Genomic DNA, 27,117 nt, shown 5'->3' with positions numbered 1-27,117 from the left:
ACTAATACTATAATAACACAGTGATTATATATCTATATGTATACTGTATGCTGATAACTACATGTATTCTGATATTTCATAGTCTTTTAGTTATTTTAATGGGAGGGCAGTGCGGTGGGGGGGTTGAGTTGATGTCGTGGAGAAAAATTAATGTAGTAATTGTCAATGTAATTACCATAAAGCTATTCTAAATTGCAATTGTTGTACAGTCTGTGGTATTTATGCAACCGAATAATCTGTTACATACAGCAGGGAGGAATAAGCTATGAGGTATGAATTAGCAGGTACACCGACTAGGCATAACATTATGACCACTGACAGGTGAAGTGAATAACACTGATTACATCTTCATCACGGCACCTGTTAGTGGGTGGGATATATTAGGCAGCAAGTGAACATTTGATCCTCAAAGTTGATGTTAGAAGCAGGAAAAATGGGCGAGTGTGAGGATTTGAGCGAGTTTGACAAGGACCAAATTGTGATGGCTAGACGACTGCGTCAGAGCATCTCCAAAACTGCAGCTCTCGTGGGGTGTTCCCAGTCTGCAGTGGTCAGTATCTATCAAAATTGGTCCAAGGAAGGAACAGTGGTAAACCGGCGACAGGTTCATTGATGCACGTGGGGGGTGAAGGCTGGCCCGTGTGGTCCGATCCAACAGACGATCTACTGTAGCTCAATTTTCTGAAGAAGTTAATGCTGGTTCTGATAGAAAGGTGACAGAATACACAGTGCATCACAGTTGCAGGGCTGTTTTGGCAGCAAACGAGGGACCAACACAATATTAGGAAGGTGGTCATAATGTTATGCCTAATCGGTGTACACTTAGGTTTGTGACTATGTGCACTCGAATCTTTCTAAACACACAAATCAACAGAACATAGCATGCTTCATCGTCAAGAATCAGATCTAGCGATGAGGTGAAGATGAGAAAGTCACAGATGACCTAATTGTTTTCTTAGCCACTGCGGAAGGAGTGAGACCTGTACTCCCAGCCTCGACTGCGCGGCGAAGAGTTACCACAGCAATCAGACAGACCTGCAGCCACAGCCTCAGCTGCGCGCTCGCTGTTAAACAATGGAACAGCTGTCGAGAGCGACATCTGTGATCCAGAAATAGAGCTGTTCATTTCACCTGTCTGTCTCACACCTGTGTGCGGGGAGCGAGGGCCGAGCAGGATCCTGGATCGCTGGGGCGGCGGGGAAGAGAGGGGAAGCGGGAAACGCTGCTCGTAAGCGGTCCAAGTTCAGGACGAAGCATGCACACACGCACATCCACACGTATGGAGAAAGGAAAGGTTTTCACTCACCGATCATGTGATTGGCAACGTGGATCTGGATTTCACGTTCGGTCTCGAAGGTCATTTGGCATTTGATGCATTGATATGTTTTCTTCTGTAAGACAAACCAGGATAGTGGGACTTAGAACAGGTAAGGTTAAGCCAGAGTGACCTGGAGGTTTACTATCAATATCCACTAAACAGTGAACCAATATCAAGGGAACAGGTTGTACAATGGCACTGTGGGATTAGACTGTAGACCCCCCTGGAGCCTACAGTAATGCAGTCATGAATTCTTTGTTCAGGCCAATAGAAATCAGTAAAACAGAACATTACTTGCTTGCAAACAATTTGCTTCTGGGTGTCATTCAATTTTCAATTAAAGCTGGCAATCTCAGGGGAAAGTTAGTGGCGCAAAGTCGGTGGAATTAGCAAATTGAAAACATTGAGCAAAGTTTAACTTTGATAACAGCCAGTAAAGTATGCTGTACTGTCACGCTAGCTCACCAGAGTTGGGGTTTCAAATACATCGTATCGAACCTCAGCTCTGCCTTTCCGACTAGGCTGGGCGGCAGTATGAACAACGATTGGCTGTTGTTCAGGGTTGTTAGTCGGATCATAGGTCCTCATAACTGGTGCGACTGCGGCCCCTGCTGGCTGACTGATGGCGCCTGCACAGGGCTGAGGAATAATGCTGATGGGGGTGTGGCCCTCCGTGCACAGTGCCCGTCAAGTATATGAACTCGACTCGTGCAGGTGAAAAATGCACTATCTGTACTGACTGTGCGTACCGGATAAGGCGCATGTCAGTTGAGAGGCGTCCTCAGTCAGCGGTGAAGGGTCGAACCAGTATAGAGGACGCATTCAGGGTAATTGGACACGACTAGACTGGGGGATAAAAATTGGTGGAAAAAAGAGGGAAAAAGCATGCTGTACTGTCTTGGCATTTGTGCCTTGGTTAAACCATGGCAGCCAAACGCCCACAGGGAATTGATGACGCTTCCAGTGTGAACACAGGGCAATGAGCGATCGGCAATTTGGGCGACCAGAGGCGAAAAATCACTGTCTGTCTGAACGGTGGGTCAGACATCTGAGAGGAAAATGATTTCTAAATGAAGGAAAGGACAGATACAGAAAGTAAACTAGCGAAAGAGCAAAGGTATACCTCTATTTCACTGAATTAAACTCCTATTTAATTCTAAACAACAATTATGACCAATTGTAATTAGCAAAACAACCAAATTGAAATTTGATTGGTAGCAAATCAGAGAGATACTTCAGGGTTTTAAGTGCATGGTAGGTTAGACTTACCTTAGGGACAGGTGATGCATCAGTCACTTTCTTAGCCGCACTTGTCTCCGGGCTCCTTTCAGGATGGTCTACCTGAACGTGGTTTTCCAAATCCTCCAAAGTCTCGAACTTGACCGCACACTCTGGGCAGCGTAGTCCAGAAGCCCCCTTATCCACTGGCTCCTGAGGAGTCACGACCCCACTGGGCGACTGACCGTTAGTGCCTCGGCTCATGCAGCCAGCACACAGCCCAAAGGGCAGGCCGTTGACATCCAGCTTAACCAGCTCCTGCTTGTTTTTGAACTCTTTTAGACAGAGAGCACACTTGTAGAGCTTGTGAGCAGGCAACTGGCCGTTGGGAGACGATGAGGCGGAACCTCCTCCGCCACCACTTCCCCCTGAAGAGGAGAGCTTCTGCATGTGGAAAGTGCCATGGATCTTAAGCTCCAAGGTGGAAGTGACGGTCTGCATGCAGACCACGCAGCGGAAGCCTGTGAGGGAGTTTCTCAGGTCCGGATGCATCTGGCAGTGTTCAATAAAATCTTCTTCACTCTGGAGGGGCATTTTGCAGATGCGGCAGGTGCCTGTATCAAGGCTCTTGCTGTGAGTGACCTTGTGCTCTGTAAGTGTAAGCAGAGAGGGGAAGCGCTCTCCGCAGATGGGGCACATGTAGTGCTTGGCTGGACCACGGTGAGTTTGGGCGTGTTCCCTCAGGCCGTTTTCTGAGAAGAAGGTTCTTGAGCAAACATTGCACTTGTGATTGCCCTTGATGAAATCAGCTTTCTTTTTGCGCATTCCTGCGTCATCATCACCAGGTCTTATGTTATGATCGCGCAACCTGTGATTTTGGAGCAGGGACTCCATGGTGTATGCCGCACCACAGATGTCACAAGCGTACATCGGCTCGGAAGCATCCAGTTCTTCCTCTCCTCCGCTGGCTTCATGGCTGTTGGCAGTGTCCTGGGCTCCTGCCTTCAAAAGCATGTTCTGCAAGTCGGCCTGTTCGACAGCCACAGTTGAACCTCCTCCTCGTTTAGAGCTTTGACTCACTCCATTCGGAGTCCCATTCTGACTTCCTCCGTTTCCGTTGCCGTTTCCTCCATCAAACATACAATGCTTCTCTCGAAGATGTTTCTCAAGCAGGGCGATGGCATGGAAGGCCTTTCCGCAAATGCGGCAGTTAAATTTTTTACTATGGGTGGTGATATGGCACTGTAGCTCCACCTCCGTCCCAAAACTCTCCCCACAGAATATGCACTTGCGAGCTTTGCTGGTAACCCCAGGTAAGGTGGGTTGACTCAGGTGACTGTGCTTCACATGCATCGTAAGTTCGCTTTCCTTGCGGAAGTCCCACGCGCATGCAGTGCAGCGGTACATTTTCTTTTCGTTGCTGTGTTTGACAGCCAGATGGACTTGGATAGAGACCTTGGAGTCAAAGACCTCTTGGCACAATGTGCAGTGGTAGAGCACAAAAGTGTGCATATCCAGCAAGTGCTTCTGCAGGTCATCCACAGAAGAAAACTGTTTATCGCAGCTCTCGCAGACATACTGTGTGGAGGTGGTGGTGTAGTGGATGGTCAAGTGCTGCAGCAGGGACTCTTGAGAGTCGAAGTCTTCTTTGTTGCACTGAGGGCAGGACTGTCTTCTCAGTAGGAGTTCCAGGTGGGACTTAAGATGCACCTGAAAGCTCTCAAAACTGGTAAAGCGAAGGTCACACTGGTTGCAGGGGTAGTCCCCGTTAGCGCTTGCCGTGGTGGTGTCATTGGTGATCCTGTGACGTTTAGGGGATGATATTTCCACATCAGAAGAAGCGGGACTCAAGTCTGCCACTCGAACTTTGCGCTTGTTGTTGGCTAGTGGGATGTTCTTGTGGTTCTCTTTGATATGTTTGGTGAGTTTAAGAAGGGAGCCAAAGATGGGAGAATTGGTGCAATAAGGACAGGAATACACTTCCATAAAGGACTGTGAGGGCTGCAGTACGGGGGATTCCATCTTGGCAACGCCGCTCCCGCTGTTGCAGTGAGTTTGCTGGATGTGTTCCGTAAGGGAGGACTCTGTAAGGAAACCCATAGAGCATTGATTACAAAAGAAAGCATGGTTGCCCTCTAGAGTGGTGGAGCCAGCTACTACACTACTGGGCAAGCAGTGAGAAACACGGATGTGCTCCTGCAGGCTGTTGATGTCTGCGAACATGTCCGGGCAGTAGTTGCAGTGAAAGGCAGACACGTTACTAAACTGCAGAAGAGGAAAGTTGGATGCGGAGCCCCCACTGGATCGATGAGCTTTTCGCACATGCTCATTCAGATTGTACAGAGTCGGGAGGGTCTCCAGACACAGTTGACAGGTATGACTTTGCTGAGGTTTGTCTGCATGAATTGTCTTCAGGTGTATCTCCAGAACTGCCAGGCTGTTGAAATCTCTCTTGGAGCAATAAGGGCAACTGTAGGTTACCTTTACTGACCAGCCTCCGTCATCGTGGTCTGAGCCCTGGACTAATTTGCGTCTTCCCTGTGCCGGCTTGAGAGTAGAATCTGGGGTGGATCCTCTCTCAAGTGAGGCACTGGAGTCAGGAGTGGCACTGCTCATGGATGCCACGCTTCCCAATACTGGATCAGGACTGGCACTGTGGTTGCTGGAGTCAGGCTGACGGTGACTATCAAGGTGGCAGTAGACCTCCTCTACGGATGTGAACTGCTCTGCGCACATGGGGCACTTATGTTTCTTGTTGGCGTGCGTTCTGTCAATGTGGGTGAGGAGGGTTCCTTCGTCGCTGAAAATCTCCGGACAGTGAATGCACTGTAGTTCGGCGCGATCCGAAAGCTGGGGATGGCGCGTCAGCACGTGCTTCTCTAACTCGTCCGTCTGACTGAATGTCTCCTCACAGTAATCACACATGTACAGGTCCTGCTCTTGTTCCGCCACATCACCTGTGGAACCGTCATGCTTGCCGTGGTCTTTTTTCGCCACGTGTTCCTTGTTTTTCCTGTGGGCCTGCATGTGACTCTGCAGCGAAGAGGTCGACGAAAAGCCACGTTTGCAAATGCTGCACTTGAAGGGCTTGCTGGAGCTGTGCGTCTTCAGGTGTATTTTGAGGTGATCGCTGCGCGAGAAGGCAGCCTCGCACTCCTGGCAGCTGTACTTCTTGTCACCGGTGTGCAGCTTGACGTGACGGTCCCGGCTGCGCTTGTGCTTGAACAGCCGACTGCAGAAGGTGCACTTGAAAGGCAGCTTGTCGCTGTGAATCTGTTCGTGGCGCTTCAGGTAGCTGAGGCGGCTAAAGGACTTGTCGCAAAACTGGCACGGGTAAGGAAGGCCGGAGCCTCCTTCCTCCTCCCCTGTGCCCAGATCACAGCAGCCGTCCCCTAGCATCTGCGATGGTGATGCCACGTCTTTGCTGGAGGGAGAGGATGCCACCCAGGAGAGCCCGGGGTCATCGTCACCATCTGTAATGAAAAACACAGACGGAATTAAAACGATGAGGACAGAAAAAATACTTGCATGAAAGCAAATAATTAAATACAACAAATCCATGTGGAAAAGATAGACTCCGTCTCACTCTATCACCCACTCTCAGTGTGCATGTGGCAGCTTTGTGTGCATTGACAATTTTCTTATGTATATCATTTATATAATGAACTAACATCTACTACACATTAAAATCACAAACGTTAAAGGATCGGGGTGTAACCTTTTGTTCATTTCATCATCCTCCTGTATCAACTAGATTTTCATTCGTTTCACTTAGCATGTTAGCATGTTGGGCCTTAAATGAACTGTTCACAACCAACTCTACACACTTAAAATGTATTAAACATATACACCGATCAGCCATAACATTAAAATCACCTCCTTGTTTCTACACTCACTGTCCATTTTATCAGCTCCACTTACCATATAGGAGCACCTTGTAGTTCTACAATTACTGACTTTAGTCCATCTATTTCTCTACATTTCTCTACTATTTCTTTTTTTAGCCTGCTTTCACCCTGTTCTTCAATAGTCAGGACCCCCACAAGACCACCACAGAGCAGGTATTATTTAGGTGGTGGATCATTCTCAGCACTGCAGTGACACTGACATGGTGGTGGTGTGTTAGTGTGTGTTGTGCTGGTATGAGTGGATCAGACACAGCAGCGCTGCTGGAGTTTTTAAATACCATGTCCACTCACTGTCCACTCTATTAGACACTCCTACCTAGTTGGTCCACCTTGTAGATGTAAAGTCAGAGACGATCGCTCATCTATTGCTGCTTTTTAAGGTGGTAATTTTCTAGACCTTCATCAGTGGTCACAGGACGCTGCCCACGGGGCGCTATTGGCTGGGTTGGTGGACTATTCTCAGTCCAGCAGTGACATTGAGGTGTTTAAAAACTGATCCACTCATACCAGCACAATACACACTAACACACCACCACCATGTCAGTGTCACTACAGTGCTGAGAATGATCCACCACCTAAATAATACCAATTCTGTACTGGTCCTGGGAGAGTACTGATCATTGAAGAACAGCATGAAAGGGGGCTAACAAAGCATGCAGAGAAACAGATGGACTACAGTCAGTAATTGTAGAACTACAAAGTGCTTCTATATGGTAAGTGGAGCTGATAAAATGGAGTAGAAACAAGGAGGTGGTTTTAATGTTATGACTGATCAGTGTATAAACTATATCTTCACGTATGTTCACGTTGCAGATAATTATACCTCTGTATGGTTTTATCGCTGTGCACGAGCAGCAGTTTCATGAAAATACTGTAAATTCATGTGATGAATCGATCCACTTTAAAATTGTGCTCTGCAGAACAAATACATCTCGAAGGGGCTTCGTGGGTAGACTTTTGTATAAACCATGAATTATGAATTTACCTCCAAGCAAGAAACTTTCAAAATAGAGATATCAATGTAAGCAGCAGTGTCATGTTCATTATTACAAAAACGCTTATAGTGTTAGTGAAACAAAAAGAGAAGCAGGTGGCAAATGTGGGAATATGTCAGTAACAGTCGATAGTTATACTTGTATACTCGGTCAATACATACACCTGTAAGGAAATAAATTGAAATACACTGATCAGCCACAATATTAAAACCACCTCCTTGTTTCTACACTCACTTTCCAATTAATCGGCTTCACTTAACAATAGAAGCACGTTCTACAATGAATGTAGTCTATTTTTTTCTCTACATACTTTTTTAGCCTCCTTTCACCCTGTTCTTCAATGGTCAGGACCCCCCACAGAGCAGATATTTTTTAGGTGGTGGATCATTCTCAGCACTGCAGTAACAATGACATGGTGGTGGAGCACAACACACACTAACACACCACCACCATGTCAGTGTTACTGCAGTGCTGAGAATGATCCACCACCTAAATAATACCTACTATGTAGTGGTCCTGTAGGGGTCCTGACCATTAAAGAACAGCATGAAAGGGGGGGGGGGGGGGGGGTAACAAAGTATGCAGATAAATAGATGGACTACAGTCAGTAATTGTAGAACTACAAAGTGCTTCTGTATGGTAAGTGGAGCTGATAAAATGGACAGTGAGTGTAGAAACAAAGAGGTGTTTTTAATGTAATGTCTGATCGTTGTACATGGCGTATAAAATTGGCTGTGTCAGAAATATTTATACAGCAACGTTGTTTATTAATTTAGCAGTGTAGGATATTGAATGACGTTCTTTAACTTTGTCGCATTGACTACGTGTGAATTAAAAAAGGAACAGTGGTCTCTTTCTTACTCTTTGGAAAGAAAACCCAAACTTTCACCTTACACTGAGTGGATGTAACAAATGTGACAGTATACAGTCTGAGCAATTGTGGGTTAAGGGCCTTGCTCAATGGACCAATAGCAGCAACCTGGCAGTGGTGGGGCTTAAACCAGCAACCTTTTGAGTACTAGTCCAGAACCTTAACTGCTAGACAACTGCCAACTGCCCCAAATGATCTACAGTAGTAGGACAAATCCTAACTATGTAGGACCAGCAAGAAGACTGCAGAAGTGACACTCTGTCCATTAGTGGCTTAACCAGTATCATAATTATCATAATAATTGACCATTATTTAGGTTGCTGTATTTATAAAGGAACCACAAGGAACTCAAATCACACCACCCCTGTGCTCCCTACTCCAGTCACTATGTCAGGACAAGACACATCACAACCAAAAAACAAGTGACAAGGGGGAAACAGTGCCATGCTGGCCCAATGAAAGAGCCCAGAATAAAAGCCCATAAGAGATGTAACTGTGGTGAATTCCTTAGCTACACAATAACACTCTGGCCCCTGACAGACAAGTCCCTGATCTGGACACTGTGGCCTGGACTGTAAGGTAGAAGATTTACCCTGACTGACAGGCAAGTCTCCCTGCTGTGGGACAGATACACATACTACCGCCACACAAAAGATTTAAAGTAACATTTGCACAAGGATGAAGCTAGAGAAAAAAAGGCAAAAAAAAATCTCCTGGCACATGTGGTCATTCTGGCAAATTATAAATCTATTAATGCTCATTTGATCCGTCTAACTGCGCGAGAATGTGAGAAATCACTTTTGAAAGAGGAGGAGATTATAGTCATTAAATAGCCCTAATCCTCAGAAGTGTGGCTGTTGGAAAATGGGAGATCACATGGCTTTTACAGGGCTTTTGTCATCCGTCCGCCGGGAGACTTGGCAAGAGCGCTAAACAGTGTAAAAAATTTCAGTGGAAAGTAAATTAGAAAAGAAACTGAAAGAAAAAAAGGGAGAGAAAAAAAGCAAAGAAATGGAGATTAGCAAACATAGAGACGGACACAAAACCTCAAGTTTATCTGCTGATCCTACTTTTGGGATGGTCTTCATCTTTCACCCTTCTGTCTTTCATGCCAGTCTATCTTTCATGTTGTGACTCATTACTAAATAAGCGAACTGTCCTGGTCCCTTCCCGGCAGCGCTCCCGCTTAGCTAGCCTGCTCATCCTTGGTGTAAGGGTGGAGCACAAGACCAAAGGCTGGCTCAAGAAAACAAGGTTAACGGAACATCATGAACAGATCCGTACTCTGATGTCTGGAGGTAGGCTCGCCACCCTGCCTCGAGCTTACACCTGATAATTGGTGGACGTTGTCACGAAGGAACCCATCGACAGCACCTGATTGGTGGATGTCTCACTAATAGAGGTTTGAGAGCGCTTCTCCCTCCCTGTTCACACCCCCACGCCGCCATTAGCCCAGGCCAGAGCGGACCACGCTGGCCTGGCTAATAGGCTGGCCGATCTGCCAACATGCCAGGCTGGAAACGTGGCGAAAAGCTGTAATGAAGATGTGCCCGGTCTGACGTCTTGTCTTCTCCTCATCATCAGACACGAGGACAGAGGAAGAGGAAGAGTGAGAGAGAGAATGAGAGAATAAATGAGAAGGAGAATGATGTTCTCCATGTTTCACAACGGCGGAACCAGCCTGGGGCCGGAGCTTTGGTGAATGCCAGTCTGGCTGGTGTGTGATCATTAAGGTTTGGACACATTCAGAAGTTTTACCTGCTGACAATGTGAAGCTCTGCGTCTCCCTTTAACAAACAGCTAACTGTTATAAACCAATAAAACACACAATCTATAGCAATAGTCTTTCAGAAGTTTCCATAGGACGTCCATAAAACCTTTTTACTTTGACATACACCCAAGTTTGCTTGATTTTGGACAGTGTCACCCACGACCATAAAGAAAGTGTTTATTTTTTTAGCGTAATATAACAGCTTGAATTTGGTTTCTCACCAAATATAGTCACAAATTATTAATTAGAAGGCCATACCCTCACAGGGTTAAGACATTATAGAATTTGTAAAAATAACACATTAATAATTAAGTTGCAGTTTGTCAATTAGTCTTCTGCTGCTGGGGGATCCCCGATCGCAGTCGAAATGGGTAAATTGCCGAACCTTTTTCACCTATGCACTCTGCACAGATGCCTCTCTATCTGCCAATCAGGGTCCTTACACAGCATTTGAAAACCCCACTCACATAGTCCTGTCATCCCACCCTAGCAGAACCGTGTCTGCTGCAGGCAATGGCAATTATGCCTGCTAGATGGTGCCCAGCCGACCGGTGGCAACGCCGAGTTTCGAAGAGTTCAGAATCTCATCGCTGGTGTGCCACCTGGGCACCGCAGTTTGTATATTATATTATATTATATTATATTATATTATATTATATTATATTTAATTATATTATATTATATTATATTATATTATATTATATTATATTATTATATTATATTATATTATATTATATTATATTATATTACATTATATTAATTATATTATATTATATTATATTATATTATATTATATTAATTATATTATATTATATTATATTAATTATATTACATTATATTATATTATATTAAATTATTATATAATATTATATTATATTAATTATATTATATTATATTAATTATATTAATTATATTATATTATATTAAGTATATTATATTATATTATATTATATTAATTATATTATATTATATTACATTATATTATATTATATTAAATTATTATATAATATTATATTAATTATATTATATTATATTAATTATATTAATTATATTATATTATATTAAGTATATTATATTATATTATGTTATATTATGTTATATTAATTATATTATGTATATTATATTATATTTATTATATTATATAAATTATATATTATGAACTTTTATGTAACTTTGTGACATATAGATGAGGGAAAAAATATTGGTACCATTCCATCTTAAAAATAAGTAAATTAAATAAATAAATAAAAGTAAATAATGTTTAAACTGACGACTGTATTGTATCTTATTATTTAATTTTTTTATTATTTAATTTCATTTAATTTAGTTATTTAATTAACCAATTGAACATTATTTTAAATAATTAAACAACCAAAAATGTTATAAACAAAAATATAGGTAAACTTATTTATTTATTTTTTTATGCTTTTGCAAGTTTAACCTCTTTCCACAAAAGTTCAATAGGATTCAGATTAAGACTTTCTTAGCAGGCTACTTCATAACAGTCCAAAGATTTATTGTCATTAATCCTTAGCTGTTCTCTGATGATTGCTTGGGTCATTATTCTGCTGGACACATGACCCACAAATGGTTTGCTTTAAAAAAGGCGTCCTTATTTAAATAAAACGCAAGATCCTTCGCAAGTGTCCGCAAACATTAGGTCAAAAAATGACAGAATCAAATTAGCTCAGAATCAAGTGTCAAATCATAATGAGTGGCAAAGATTTTTTTTATATCCGTGTCTCTTTACCTAGTCATGTTTCTTCTCACCCCCACCATTTCCTTCACCTTTGAGTCTGGCCCCCTGCCTAAGCCTCTACCATTCCCAGCATTCTTCCTACTCAGTCCTGTTCCCCTGGCCCTCTGCCTACTGCCCCTAATGAGAGAGCTGCACTACAGGAGGCAGAAAAACAACTTTTACCATGAGTTCCCACATGGTCACCCAGTATACCAGTCACTTATAATTCCTTTAATTTTTAGCTTTCACAACCTCATCCTACACCTGATACCACATTCTCTCTTCTGAATCTTTTAACTTTTAGTAGGGACAGGTCTCACTCCTCAGTGTCTCCACAGCAGACAAAGCTAGGCTGAGAGGAGAGGAAAGACCAAAGCAGGAGGGGGCATCATACATGAGTAGAGTCTCCTCTGGGGAAACAAACTCCAGTGTGTTTGACAAACGAAATGCCCCTTGAGACAATGTCCTCAAACTGTTGCTGGGCACCTGTCTGTTGCTTCAAGGAGACAGCTTCAGAAGACACATACTGGACACATACACATGACTGTCCTGTAACTGTGCAAGAAGTCAGTCAGGGATCAAATCCTGAAGGATACACACAGAGAACAGTAAAGTCACAGAACAGGCGGTCTGTCAGGGGCCAGAATCCTGGAGGACACACAAACACACATGCTGCCCATGGCCCATATGTAGCAGTTGGCACCCAAAAGAGTCTAAAGCAGCCGGCGTTGTTCCCAGGGCAGAAGGTGAAGGGCAGGGGACCGGAGGCCCAAAGCTGGGGACACAGGGCCAGCTGAGAGTTGTCCCCAGAATACCCCTGCTCCCCCCCATAGATACCCAAGTGAGGACAGCCAAAATGAGGGTTAACCTCTGTAACGCAAGAAGGTCTGGTATGGATTCACAGAGATCGAATCAGGGAGACTCTCCTAGTGATCATATGCAGGTAAAATACATTTCCTAAACACACTGATGTTCCTAAAACAGGTGTATGTGCGTCTTTTATGAAATTGGCGCCCTCCTAAAACGTATCTGTGGCTAATATGCAGAACGGAGGTCAAAATACAAGTCTAAAAGAGAAGTCGATGTAAGGGTAGGGTGAAGCGAGAAGCAGACAAATCAAGGTTGTGTGACGACAAGGGCACCGGCAGTGGTTAAGAGGCGTTTGACTCCGATGCAGCGCGGTGTGTGTTGACGGTGGGGGCCTGCACTGTTAAACAGCTGCACATTAATTACATGTGAAGTGTACCAAAACAAGTCTCTCCTCTGCTCTGGCGTCAGCAGGCTAAGACATCTGGCATCTGCTCCCGCTCTTTACCGCGCGTCTTCCTCGGCATCGTCTTCACCTGCTCCTTCACGCTGCTCCTCATTTTTCTGCCCGATCCGTCTTGTTTACCCCCCTTCTGACACAAAGCGTCCTCTATCTTTTGTGTGCTGTATCTTATACCCCTTTGAAGACCGTCTCATGTAGAGTCTCGGTCTCTCTCGCTCTCGTCTGAGCAGTCGAGTTTCCTCTAAACACACGGTCAATGGGAAACAGCTGTCTACCCAGCCAGGCATGGTACCAGGGTAGCAACAACCTCACTTACCCCCACCCTCACCCCACTTAGCCTGATCCCGTGCACCTGGAACGGCGGAGCGCAAAGACTTCTTTAAGCAGCCCGAGAGTCGACTATAACGTTTTTTCTTGCTCAGATGTGTGTGCACTCTAGAGCAAGGCTTCAGGTAGAGATCAGACAAGCTTGTCTGCCGTTTGGCCCTCTTTGATCAGACAGACGCTGCAAAGTGTCAGGTTAAGGCTCACCTCCTCCCCCATTACCTCTCGCTGCCTGTGTACTCCTGTCCTGGCCTCCGAGCAAACACATAAACACACGGTGAGGAGAAACTGATGCTGCATCCACACAGAATCATCTGCTGCTGTAACAATCGTTCAATCGTGTTAGTCAGATCAGATCAACCTTGGAGCAAAACAAGAAAACAACCTGGACATAGCACCAATCCATTACAGGCAACAAACACTACCGCATTTCAGAGGCATTGGAAAAACATGCCAAAACACTTTACATACTGTGACTGGTGGCAAGTTTTCAAAATCAGGCACCTTGGGCCCTCATTCTCCAAGCATGTACCTTATCAATGATCAGCCATAACATTAAAACCACCTCCTTGTTTCTACACTCACTGTCCATTTTATCAGCTCCACTTACCATATAGAAGCACTTTGTAGTTCTACAATTCTACAATTACTGACTGTAGTCCATCTATTTCTCTACATACCTTTTTAGCCTGCATTCACCCTGTTCTTTAATGGTCAGGACCCCCACAGAGCAGGTATTATTTGGGTGCTGGATCATTCTCAGCACTGCAGTGACACTGACATGGTGGTGGTTTGTTAGTGTGTGTTAGTGTTAGTGTTGTTAGTGTCACTGCAGTGCTGAAAATGATCCACCACCTAAATAATACATGCTCTGTGGTGGTCCTGTGGGGGTCCTGACCATTTAAGAACAGGGTGAAAGCAGGTTAAAAAAGTATGTAGAGAAATAGATGGACTACAGTCAGTAATTGTAGAACTACAAAGTGCTTCTATATGGTAAGTGGAGCTGATAAAATGGACAGTCAGTGTAGAAACAATGATGTGATTTTAATGTTATAGCTGATAGGTGTACTACATCAACCAAAGTCAGAAAACACCAAAATATTTACCTTTGTCAAGGATTCGCAGAGTTTCCATGAGCAAGAGGACAATACCTTTTGTCATTCTTGCTGAAAGCGTAATACAACCCATGTCAAGGGGGTCCCAAAAATATTGAAGACTGCTGACCTAGATAATCAGTTGTTTTTATAATCAAGTTAATCATCCAACTGAACACAGAACTACTGTAGAACCCTAAAAGCCTCACCAATTTTCATATCACACCAATATTCAGATAAAACACCTTCTGAAAATGATCCACGAGCACTTGATTGCTCTAGACGTGTTTTCACACCTGCTATGACATTTTGAACCCCATGTTCTTATCATTAAAGTAGGTGTAAAAGCAGTCTGATGGCTCGGTGTGCTCCTAAGGTTAGATCTATGGTCTGCCTCAAAAAAACAAGGTTCAGTGTTCTGACACTGGGTGGCAAAAAGTCCCTGACTGTCCTTTGGGGAGCAGCCTGTGATATCATGGCATCCAGTTTTCATTTCTGCACTATCCCTTATTTGTCCATATTCTTTGTTGCGGGTTGCGGAAATTGCATTTTGTACCATTGTTCATTTGTTGCATTGTATTTATTAATTGGACGCTTTTATTATTTGAATTTATCACCATTAAGTTCGTGGAATTTCTTCTCTATCAGATTCAGACCGAGGCGAGTCACTCCCGGTTACAATTTTAGCCGACAACGCTGCATGCGATAAGTTACCTTAAACTAAGAAACCTCCCAGTTGAGGGTGGCTGTGGGGTGATCAGCGTGTACGTGAATGCCCAGTAGCCGAGCTCGCCCGACAGACGGCCACGCTCGTCTCTGACCATCTCTCATATTTCTGAACTCAATCAGCCAAACCTCATTGTTAAAAATAGTTGGTATGCCTGCAGGCTGCAACACTACAGGGGGAAGCTAATAGAGAATGTGTCATTCTGACTCAAATCTGTGTGTGTGTGTGTGTGTGTGCACATGTGTGTGTGTGTGTGTGCTTTTGTCCTCAACAAAAACACACTGTAACACAAGAGCATTATGGCTCTACTGTAGCCACATTATTAGCTGAGCAACCTGGCCTATTTAATTTGATACCTGATTTAGCATGCATGCCTGCAGGTTGGCATAGATGAGGACGTTATAACATCTTAATTTACACTTAGTGGGCATTTATTTTATGTCGAGCTTTTTAATAACGATTCCGATTTGTTTCTGCCATAACAGGTTACATCCACCCACGTCACTGAATCAAACCAATATGGTAACAGTATGAGATTTGGATACATTCTGTGTGGATTTATGTGTTTACAGATCTGTCTGGGACCAGCACCCCCCTCTACAGGAAGCTCAAAGCAACTGCAGCTGTCTCTGTTCGACAGTGGAAATACGTTCGCACACCAATTAGAAGGGCAGCTTTGAGCTGAAGATCATGGAGGTTAGAAGCAAGAATAGTTGAGGTGGGGGTTGCAAAGGTTTACCCAAGTAGTTTTAGATCCCCAGGGAGCCCCTACACAGACAGACAAGCCAGAAACCTCCTGTCCAGACTGGCACCCCATAAGCTACAGTTCTCATTTCTGCTCTATCCCTTATTTGTCCATTTTCTCCATTGAGGGTTGCAGATATTGCAATTTGTTTAATTATTCTTTTGTACTTAACAATTGGCTGGCAGCTTGGGTTGGTACAAGATGCTGGAGGTTAGAAGCAAGGGACTGAATGGTTGAGGTGGGGGTTGCAAAGGTTTCCCCAAGTGGTTTTAGAGCCCCAGAAAGCCCTTACACAGACAAACAAGCCAGAAACCTCCTGCCCACTCTGGCACCCCATAAGCTACAAGCTGGGGAGGCGAGAGTAGCTTGTCATATCACGGCATCTAGTTTTCATTTCTGCACTATCCCTTATTTGTCCATTTTCTCCATTGTGGGTTGCGGATATTGCATTTCGGTCCATTATTCTTTTGTTACTTTTGGGCTGGTACAAGATCATGGAGGTTAGCAGAAAGGGACTGAATGGTTGAGGTGGGGGTTGCATAAGTTTCCCCAAGTGGTTTTAGAGCCCCAGAGAGCCCCTGTACAGACAGACAAGCCAGAAACCTCCTGCCAAGACTGGCACCCCATAAGCTACAAGTCTCCAGGGGGTGAAGAGGTAAGAGGAACACCTGGACCTACTATTAGTGATACACACATGCAGACAAGCTCTGATACTGGCTTAAGATGGGGCACATTTATAATAAAAAAACCACACTCGCACTAACTTGGTGCACGTAGCATTTGTGTATAAATAGCAAACTCAACAAAGCACGTCTGTACAGATTTTAATATGTGCCACTAAAAAACAACACACGTCATTCACACACATGCTGTACAGGGTAAAGGAGACACCTGGTCTGCAATAGAAAGGGTGGAGAGGATAATTACTGTGGTATTAAACTGTGCACTCCCCAGGGGGACACCAGAGCACCCAGCCAGGGTTCAAGGACACGCAAGGAGCTCCACCTCATCCCGACAGCATCTCTCCTCCACATATGCGCTCAGCTCCATGCCAATGTGGTAAGTGCTTTTCATAAAACTGGTCAGTCATGTGCAAGATCAAGGTCAGGAGGTTTCTCCAGCAAGGGATTTAAGAGTATTCGTCATTATATTGCTCCTTCTGGTTTAGAATATAAGCAAATATACACTCACACTAGCACCTTTAGTATTTACATCTATCAGGTACATACAGATCCAATTTGTTCATTATTTTATAAGCTACCTCATGTACAGTGTATCACAAAAGTGAGTACACCCCTCACATTTCTGCAGATATTTAAGTATATCTTTTCATGGGACAACACTGACAAAATGACACTTTGACACAATGAAAAGTAGTCTGTGTGCAGCTTATATAACAGTGTAAATTTATTCCTCCCTCAAAATAACTCAATATACAGCCATTAATGTCTAAACCACCGGCAACAAAAGTGAGTACACCCCTTAGTGAAAGTTCCTGAAGTGTCAATATTTTGTGTGGCCACCATTATTTCCCAGAACTGCCTTAACTCTCCTGGGCATGGAGTTTACCAGAGCTTTACAGGTTGCCACTGGAATGCTTTTCCACTCCTCCATGACGACATCACGGAGCTGGCGGATATTCGAGACTTTGCGCTCCTCCACCTTCCGCTTGAGGATGCCCCAAAGATGTTCTATTGGGTTTAGGTCTGGAGACATGCTTGGCCAGTCCATCACCTTTACCCTCAGCCTCTTCAATAAAGCAGTGGTCGTCTTAGAGGTGTGTTTGGGGTCATTATCATGCTGGAACACTGCCCTGCGACCCAGTTTCCGGAGGGAGGGGATCATGCTCTGCTTCAGTATTTCACAGTACATATTGGAGTTCATGTGTCCCTCAATGAAATGTAACTCCCCAACACCTGCTGCACTCATGCAGCCCCAGACCATGGCATTCCCACCACCATGCTTGACTGTAGGCATGACACACTTATCTTTGTACTCCTCACCTGATTGCCGCCACACATGCTTGAGACCATCTGAACCAAACAAATTAATCTTGGTCTCATCAGACCATAGGACATGGTTCCAGTAATCCATGTCCTTTGTTGACATGTCTTCAGCAAACTGTTTGCGGGCTTTCTTGTGTAGAGACTTCAGAAGAGGCTTCCTTATGGGGTGACAGCCATGCAGACCAATTTGATGTAGTGTGCGGCGTATGGTCTGAGCACTGACAGGCTGACCCCCCACCTTTTCAATCTCTGCAGCAATGCTGACAGCACTCCTGCGCCTATCTTTCAAAGACAGCAGTTGGATGTGACGCTGAGCACGTGCACTCAGCTTCTTTGGACGACCAACGCGAGGTCTGTTCTGAGTGGACCCTGCTCTTTTAAAACGCTGGATGATCTTGGCCACTGTGCTGCAGCTCAGTTTCAGGGTGTTGGCAATCTTCTTGTAGCCTTGGCCATCTTCATGTAGCGCAACAATTCGTCTTTTAAGATCCTCAGAGAGTTCTTTGCCATGAGGTGCCATGTTGGAACTTTCAGTGACCAGTATGAGAGAGTGTGAGAGCTGTACTACTAAATTGAACACACCTGCTCCCTATGCATACCTGAGACCTAGTAACACTAACAAATCACATGACATTTTGGAGGGAAAATGACAAGCAGTGCTCAATTTGGACATTTAGGGGTGTAGTCTCTTAGGGGTGTACTCACTTTTGTTGCCGGTGGTTTAGACATTAATGGCTGTATATTGAGTTATTTTGAGGGAAGAATAAATTTACACTGTTATATAAGCTGCACACAGACTACTTTTCATTGTGTCAAAGTGTCATTTTGTCAGTGTTGTCCCATGAAAAGATATACTTAAATATCTGCAGAAATGTGAGGGGTGTACTCACTTTTGTGATACACTGTATATACAATTAATGACTGTAGCCCGTCTGTTGATCTGTATGCTTTGTTACCACCACCCCCTCCCCATATCCTATTTATCAATTGAATGGGACTCCACAATAACCAGATATAATTTGGGTTTTGCACTGGTATACTGGAGTGTTGCTGGGATTTCTAAACACCCCAATATTAATGCTAGAGGGAAATTAGTGCTCCAACTGGAAATATTAGACTAAAAGCCAGATCAGAAGGTGTCCAGTACATTTCAAAATCCCAGCAACACTGCTGCACCTATTAGCACACACTACCATGTTATTACCATGTTATTACCAGTCTACCACTCAAATGTTAAATGGTCAATGGGGGTCCAATAGAGGTTTACAGGTGGTAGACGGGTACAGGCAGTAGTTCTGTACACATCAAGTCTATATATATATATACAGTGTATCACAAAAGTGAGTACACCCCTCACATTTCTGCAAATATTTCATTATATCTTTTCATGGGACAACACTATAGACATGAAACTTGGATATAACTTAGAGTAGTCAGTGTACAGCTTGTATAGCAGTGTAGATTTACTGTCTTCTGAAAAAAACTCAACACACAGCCATTAATGTCTAAATAGCTGGCAACATAAGTGAGTACACCCCACAGTGAACATGTCCAAATTGTGCCCAAATGTGTCGTTGTCCCTCCCTGGTGTCATGTGTCAAGGTCCCAGGTGTAAATGGGGAGCAGGGCTGTTAAATTTGGTGTTTTGGGTACAATTCTCTCATATTGGCCACTGGATATTCAACATGGCACCTCATGGCAAAGAACTCTCTGAGGATGTGAGAAATAGAATTGTTGCTCTCCACAAAGATGGCCTGGGCTATAAGAAGATTGCTAACACCCTGAAACTGAGCTACAGCATGGTGGCCAAGGTCATACAGCGGTTTTCCAGGACAGGTTCCACTTGGAACAGGCTTCGCCAGGGTCGACCAAAGAAGTTGAGTCCACGTGTTCGGCGTCATATCCAGAGGTTGGCTTTAAAAAATAGACACATGAGTGCTGCCAGCATTGCTGCAGAGGTTGAAGACGTGGGAGGTCAGCCTGTCAGTGCTCAGACCATACGCCGCACACTGCATCAACTCGGTCTGCATGGTCGTCATCCCAGAAGGAAGCTGACGCACAAGAAAGCCCGCAAACAGTTTGCTGAAAACAAGCAGTCCAAGAACATGGATTACTGGAATGCCCTGTGGTCTGACGAGACCAAGATAAACTTGTTTGGCTCAGATGGTGTCCAGCATGTGTGGCGGCGCCCTGGTGAGAAGTACCAAGACAACTGTATCTTGCCTACAGTCAAGCATGGTGGTGGTAGCATCATGCTCTTGGGCTGCATGAGTGTTGCTGGCACTGGGGAGCTGCGGTTCATTGAGGGAAACATGAATTCCAACATGTACTGTGACATTCTGAAACAGAGCATGATCCTCTCCCTTCGAAAACTGGGCCTCATGGCAGTTTTCCAACAGGATAACGACCCCAAACACAACCTCCAAGATGACAACTGCCTTGCTGAGGAAGCTGAAGGTAAAGGTGATGGACTAAACCCAATTGAGCACCTGTGGCGCATCCTCAAGTGGAAGGTGGAGGAGTTCAAGGTGTCTAACATCCACCAGCTCCGTGATGTCATGATGGAGGAGTGGAAGAGGATTCCAGTAGCAACCTGTGCAGCTCTGGTGAATTCCATGCCCAGGAGGGTTAAGGCAGTGCTGGATAATGGTGGTCACACAAAATATTGACACTTTGGGCACAATTTGGACATGTTCACTGTGGGGTGTACTCACTTATGTTGCCAGCTATTTAGACATTAATGGCTGTGTGTTGAGTTATTTTCAGAAGACAGTAAATCTACACTGCTATACAAGCTGTACACTGACTACTCTAAGTTATATCCAAGTTTCATGTCTATAGTGTTGTCCCATGAAAAGATATAATGAAATATTTGCAGAAATGTGAGGGGTGTACTCACTTTTGTGATACACTGTATATACTGTATATATATATATATATATACATATATACTGTATATATATATATATATATATATATATACATAGATGCCATATAGATGCCATAGTGAAACATAATAATAAATAATAAAATTGTATGTATATACTATCTACTACTGTACGCATATACTATATACAGTATATATATATATATATATACGTATATATATACACACTATTTCCATGAAAGGATGTACATGGTCTGCAACAATGCTTAGGTAGGTGGTACGTGTCAAACTAACATCCACATAGATGGCAGGACCCAATGTTTCCCAGCAGAACATTCCCCAAAGCATCACACTGCCTTGGCCGGCTTGTCTTCCTCCCATAGTGCATCCTGGTGCCATGTGTTCCCTAGGTGAACGATGCACACGCACCCGCACCTGAAAGAAACATGATTCATCAGACCAGCCACCTTCTTCCGTTGCTCCGTGTTCCAGTTCCGATGCTCACGTGCACATTGTTGGCACTTTTGGTGGTGGACAGGGGTCACCATGGACACCCTGACTGGTCTGTGACTATAGGAAACAAACTGTAATGCACTGTGTTAGGGGTGGGTTTATAAAATCGATTTTTCGATTTTAATCGATCTTTATTTGAACGATCCGATATCGATTCATATAAATGCGAGATCGATTTTTTAAATACGCCCCTTTTTACGGTGCACACGGAAATCTATTACTATTGTTACCCCCTTTAATTTCGCGTGACCAGCCACTGTTTTTTCATGCAACGAGATCTGACCTGCACATCAGTTTAGCATGGCAGAAGCTCAAGTTATGACCACTACACAACTTTTTGCACTGATTTTCGCTCGGCTCTGGATTCGGGAGGAACTCGGTGTTCGCTCTGCGATCAAAACTCGGCTCTCAATCAATGTGAGAAACAGCGAGGGGAAACACAGGGGAGAGGTTGGAAACAGGTGGTGGAGCGCAATATAGTTTCTATCAGAATACATCAGCACACGCGAGATCGTTCTCTACAAAACAAAATATTTATTAACCTCCAACTCACTACAGAACGATCCATGCTGCTCGTGTTGCCAAATCCACTCAGATTCATTTATTTCATCAGCGCACAAACTTTGATTGCTCGCTACTTGTTGATGTGCATGTTTGGACGTGGTATCATTAAACCTTTCATCACTTCTCACGTGTGTTTTCGTGACAAAACGTAGTTTTGGAGACCAGAGAAGCTCGCCTGTGATTCCCCCTGGTGATGGATGGTGTAGTGTAAAACTCCCCATCGCCGATCAGTCGTGTAGTGTGAACATTACAGTGACCACGTGTTAATCAGAGTGTCGTGTAGTGTAAACTTGGCATAAGCTGTACAACAGCCAGGTGTATGTTTACATTACATTTACAATGTTGTAGCATGTCAGACAAATGGAAGAAAACAGTAACATTCATTTTTTATTATTATTTCATTTGTCTGACATGCTACAACATTGTAAATGTAATGTAAACATACACCTGGCTGTTGAATGTTACTGTTTTCTGTTTTGGATTAATTATTTATGTAAACAAAATACACAAATATTTTTAATAATGAGTGTTCTTTGTACAATTATCACATTCGTTCTCTGAACATCTGTACATATGTAAACAAAACCTGTTAATGTAACTCAAATATGCCTAAATGTGTTGAATCGAAATTGGATCGAAAATCGAATCGAAAATCGAAGATCGAATCGAATCGGGACCTGGTGAATCGGAATCGAATCGATCCAGGAAATTGGTGGCGATACCCAGCCCTACACTGTGTATTCTGACACCTTTCTATCAGAACCAGCATTAACTTCTTCAGCAATTTGAGCTACAGTAGATCGGCTGTTGGATCGGACCACACGGGCCAGCCTGAGCTCCCCACGTGCATCGATGAGCCTTGGCCGGCCATGACCCTGTCGTCGGTTTACCACTGTTCCTACTGACCACTACAGACCGGGAACACCTCACAAGAGCTGCAGTTCTGGAGATGCTTGGATCTTGGCAGATCTGAAATTTGGCCCTTGTCGTCAAACTCGCTCAAATCCTTACACTTGTCCATCTTTCCTGCTTCTAACATAAAGTTTGAGAATAAAACGTTCACTTGCTGCCTAATATATCCCACCCACTAACAGGTGCCGTGATGACACACCTCACCTCATTCTCAATGCGCCTCAGTGTTAGAGAAGCACAGACAAACACACATTAAAAGGAACAGAGACTGATATAGATGGGACGGGACCCAAAAAAACAAAACGGATCAATAGAACGGAACAAAAGTAAAGAAAGGCTGCAGGATTTGAAAGACTTATATATATGGCCCAGACTAAAACGTTACCCAGACGTCTCATCTCCGGAGCCAGTCTGCTGCCTAACCCCTTACTCAGCCCCTGTTAAAAGCTAATCACACACGTGCTCTGATAGCGCCATCAAATCTGAGCTTTCGACTGAGCCGAACGATATGTGGTGTGGCAATTAGCCCAGAAGAATAGCTGTATCAAACCACAGTGAATAGCAAATCAAGCGAGCATTATGCTAACAATGCCATTACCTCGCAAACAAAAAGCGACCCCAATCCCCCTCACACATGCAGGAGGCGACGGATCAATGCCCCGCAGGACGCGAGCTAAACAACACGCCGCGCCGCCGTCAACAGGTGGGAGCCGCTCACTCACTTTGGTCTGTGTTCATAATTGCGTTATTATTTTGCCGCGACACTCAGGCGTACCCCGAGATGCTCGACTACACGCGTCCGCGCACAGAAGTGCCGCGCCTTTCTTGTACTGTTCAAACGAGAGAAAGGACTTTTTAAAGTTAGGAAACGATCCTAAACAACAGCACAAGCCAGAGCGCTCATCGTTAGCTTTGTGTTTCTCATTCAGATTTATGCACCAGCGCGGATCACAGAACTTTCACATGATCATTATGAAAGTTTAAACAAGTTTAAAAGTAAACCTAAGAGACGGGGTGAGAGTTGTGCCCCTGTGTGGACAGTGTGTGCATTAAAGGGGGTGAGAAAAGCACCGGAGCACCAGAGGACGAGACAAAGGTAACACAAGCAGGGAAAAATGTGCTCGACATGAAACAGATCAAAGGCAGGGGCTGGGAGAAAGAAAGAGGCCAGGGGGTCCAGTAATTACGGTCTACATCCGCCAAACCATGGGGCGACAGAGGGCGAGGACAGGGCCTCAGCAAAAAACTCCTCCGATCCATTGGCTCCTGGGGTTGCCTTTGCACAAGACCTCCACACACACACACACACACACACACACCACGAACCCCCACCGAGCCGTACAAACACTGCCAGATCCCATCCAGGTCCTCCCCCTCTGCCAGCAAGGCCCCAGCCCACGCAGAGAGCTCTCCTGCTGGCCCGAAGGGGGATGGATGTCCACTGTGACTGCCCGAAAGAATTAAAAAGAACTTTTTTTTTTATTTGGGAACTTCTGGCATCGCCCCAGGGGCTGTTTTCTGGGAAGGAGAAACCGAGCTGACCTTCGCACACACATTCGTCCACAAATTCACACACAAACATGAACCTTCGCACCAAAAAAGCCGATATCAGACATGCACACAGCCACATGTACCTGCGCACATAAATACGAACGCCGGCGCACGCAGGCGTGCACGTCCTCCCGTAATCGGGCGCTCCCGCCGAGCGCGGTGGAGGGCGGGCATGGCGGGAGTGGCAGATCAATGGTGGCCGCTAGCTGCCTCGGAAAAAAAGGATTTGCACAGGGACCGGGCTGAAAGTACAGCCCCATCCCGACATCAAACATCACCCCACCTCTGCTTTTTAATAACGCAGGAGAACTAAAACATGGAAATGGCTTCAAATATGGACGTGCGGCGGCTTTTAAGCCTCCCAGTTCTTCCCTCCCGCTATCCAGGCCCGTGAACTGTCAGACCTCTTCTCTAATGGCAGAGCGGCCATCAAATTTCCGTATTAGACATGAACAATCACACGCCTGCACTAAGATATCTATATACAGTATATATATATATACCGATCAGCCATTACATTAAAACCACCTCCTTGTTTCTACACCCACTGTCCATTTGATCAGCTCCACTTACTATATAGAAGCACTTTGTAGTTCTACAATTACTAACTGTAGTCCATCTATTTCTCTGCATGCTTTGTTAGCCCCCTGTCAAGCTGTTCTTCAATGGTCAGGACTCTCACAGGACCACCACAGAGCAGGTATTATTTAGGTGGTGGATCATTCTCAGCACTGCAGTGACACTGACATGGTGGTGGTGTGTTAGTGTGTATTGTGTACTGGTATGAGTGGATCAGACACAGCAGCACTGCTGGAGTTTTTAAACACCGTGTCCACTCACTGTCCACTCTATTAGACACTCCTACCTACCTAGCTGGTCCACCTTGTAGATGTAAAGTCAGAGACGATCGCTCATCTATTGCTGCTGTTTGAGTTGGTCATCTTCTAGAACTTCATCAGTCATCACAGGACGCTGCCCACGTGGTGCTGTTGGCTGGATATTTTTGGTTGGTGGACTATTCTCAGTCCAGCAGTGACAGTGAGGTGCTTAAACACTCCATCAGTGCTGCTGTGTCTGATCCCGCTCATACCAGCACAACACACACTAACACACCACCACCAAGTCAGTGTCACTGCAGGGCTGAGAATGATCCACCACCTCAATAATACCTGCTCTGATCTATTATTTAAAAGGTTATGAGGTTAAATCCCAGATCTGACAATCTTTCACTTCTGGGCTGTAAAGCAAGAACAATCAGTGATAGGGCCAGTGATAGCTCAGTGGTTAAGGTACTGGACTAGTAAACAAAAGGTTGCCGGTTCAAGCCCTGCCACCACCAAGTTGCCACTGTTGGGTCCCTGAGCAAGGTCCTTAACCCTCAGTTGCTCATCGTGTTCCGCTCATTGTGTAAGTCGCTTTGGATAAAAGCGTCTGCTAAATGCTGAAAATGAAATGAAATGAAATGAAGTACAACTGCTCAATCGAATTCTAAGTTGGTCTAGATTAAAAAAAATAGATCCAACAAATAAACAAATACTAAATAAAAGATAACAATTAGACATTTAGACATTCTGTTTTCACCTGTATCTGATATATCTTACTGCCACACACACACATACAAATACACACTTGCACTGAACAGTCAGAGAAGAAGGGCGTGCTTTCACACTCACTCACATGCCCCAAAATTAAATTAATATGAAAAAAAAATTAAATTAAATCAAACCCCCAAGTGTTTCATTACTTACTAGTGTTTCAAGCCATTAAAGACACTGTTTTAGTAAAAACGAATAATTAAGGACATAAAGTGGAGTATTATTACATGGGGGAAAAACAAGGTTTACTTGAATAATACTTAAAATGTTATTTAATGTTAAACTACATGTGTATATACAGTATATACTGTATGTGTATACTGTATTTATATTGTAAATACACATACAGTACGTGTTGTGTACTCACTATGTACTTAGTGTACACATGCTGTCATGTGTTTTCACACATGAGAGGAAACCATACTCAACTCAACCCTACTAAGCAACAGTTCTGCTCATATACACCGATCAGGTATAACATTATAACCACCTTCCTAATACATCCATGCAACTGTGATGCACTGTGTATTCTGACACCTTGAGCTACAGTAGCTTGTCTGTTGAATTGAACCACATGGGCAAGCCTTCGCTCCCCACGTGCATCAATGAGTCTTGGCCGCCCATGACCCTTGGACCACTTTTGACAGATACTGACCCCTGCAGACCGGGAACACCTCACATAAGCCGCAGTTTTGGAGATGCTCTGACCCAGTCGTCTAGCCATCACAATTTGGCCCTTGTCAAACTCACCTACTAACAGGTGCCATGATGAAGAGATAATCAGTGTTATTCACTTCATCTGTCAGTGGTCATAATGTTATGCCTGGTCAGTGTACATAACTAGTAAACAGAAGGCTGCCGGTTCAAGCCCTGCCACCACCAAGTTGCCACCGTTGGGTCCCTGAGCAAGGCCCTTAACCCGCAATTGCTCATCGTGTTCTGCTCATTGTGTAAGTCGCTTTGGATAAAAGCGTCTGCTAAATGCTGAAAATGTAAATGTAAACGTATATGAATATATACTGTTGTAATGCACATTAAATATGTTGTTGTGTGTATAAATGGAGAATAGACTCTTACCTTTACACACACACACACACACACACACATTTA

The 27,117-nt window shown here is 44.3% G+C and overlaps 1 protein-coding gene across 3 annotated transcripts in view; it reads right to left on the bottom strand.

Annotated features, from left to right (window-relative positions):
- Positions 1 to 27,117, bottom strand: part of znf423 (zinc finger protein 423) — a 245,230-nt gene that overhangs the window by 123,097 nt on the left and 95,016 nt on the right. For all 3 annotated transcript variants that reach the window (XM_063004163.1, XM_063004165.1, XM_063004164.1), the window contains exons 4-5: positions 2,588 to 6,009; positions 1,307 to 1,391 (exon numbers count right to left, since the gene is read on the bottom strand). In XM_063004163.1, the coding sequence (XP_062860233.1) occupies positions 1,307 to 1,391; positions 2,588 to 6,009 (3,507 nt within the window). The remainder of the gene's footprint in view (positions 1 to 1,306; positions 1,392 to 2,587; positions 6,010 to 27,117) is intronic.

The sequence above is a fragment of the Trichomycterus rosablanca genome, chromosome 11, assembly GCF_030014385.1.
Source record: "Trichomycterus rosablanca isolate fTriRos1 chromosome 11, fTriRos1.hap1, whole genome shotgun sequence".
Lineage (NCBI taxonomy): Eukaryota > Metazoa > Chordata > Actinopteri > Siluriformes > Trichomycteridae > Trichomycterus > Trichomycterus rosablanca.
This window is presented reverse-complemented; position numbering and strand designations above follow the sequence as displayed.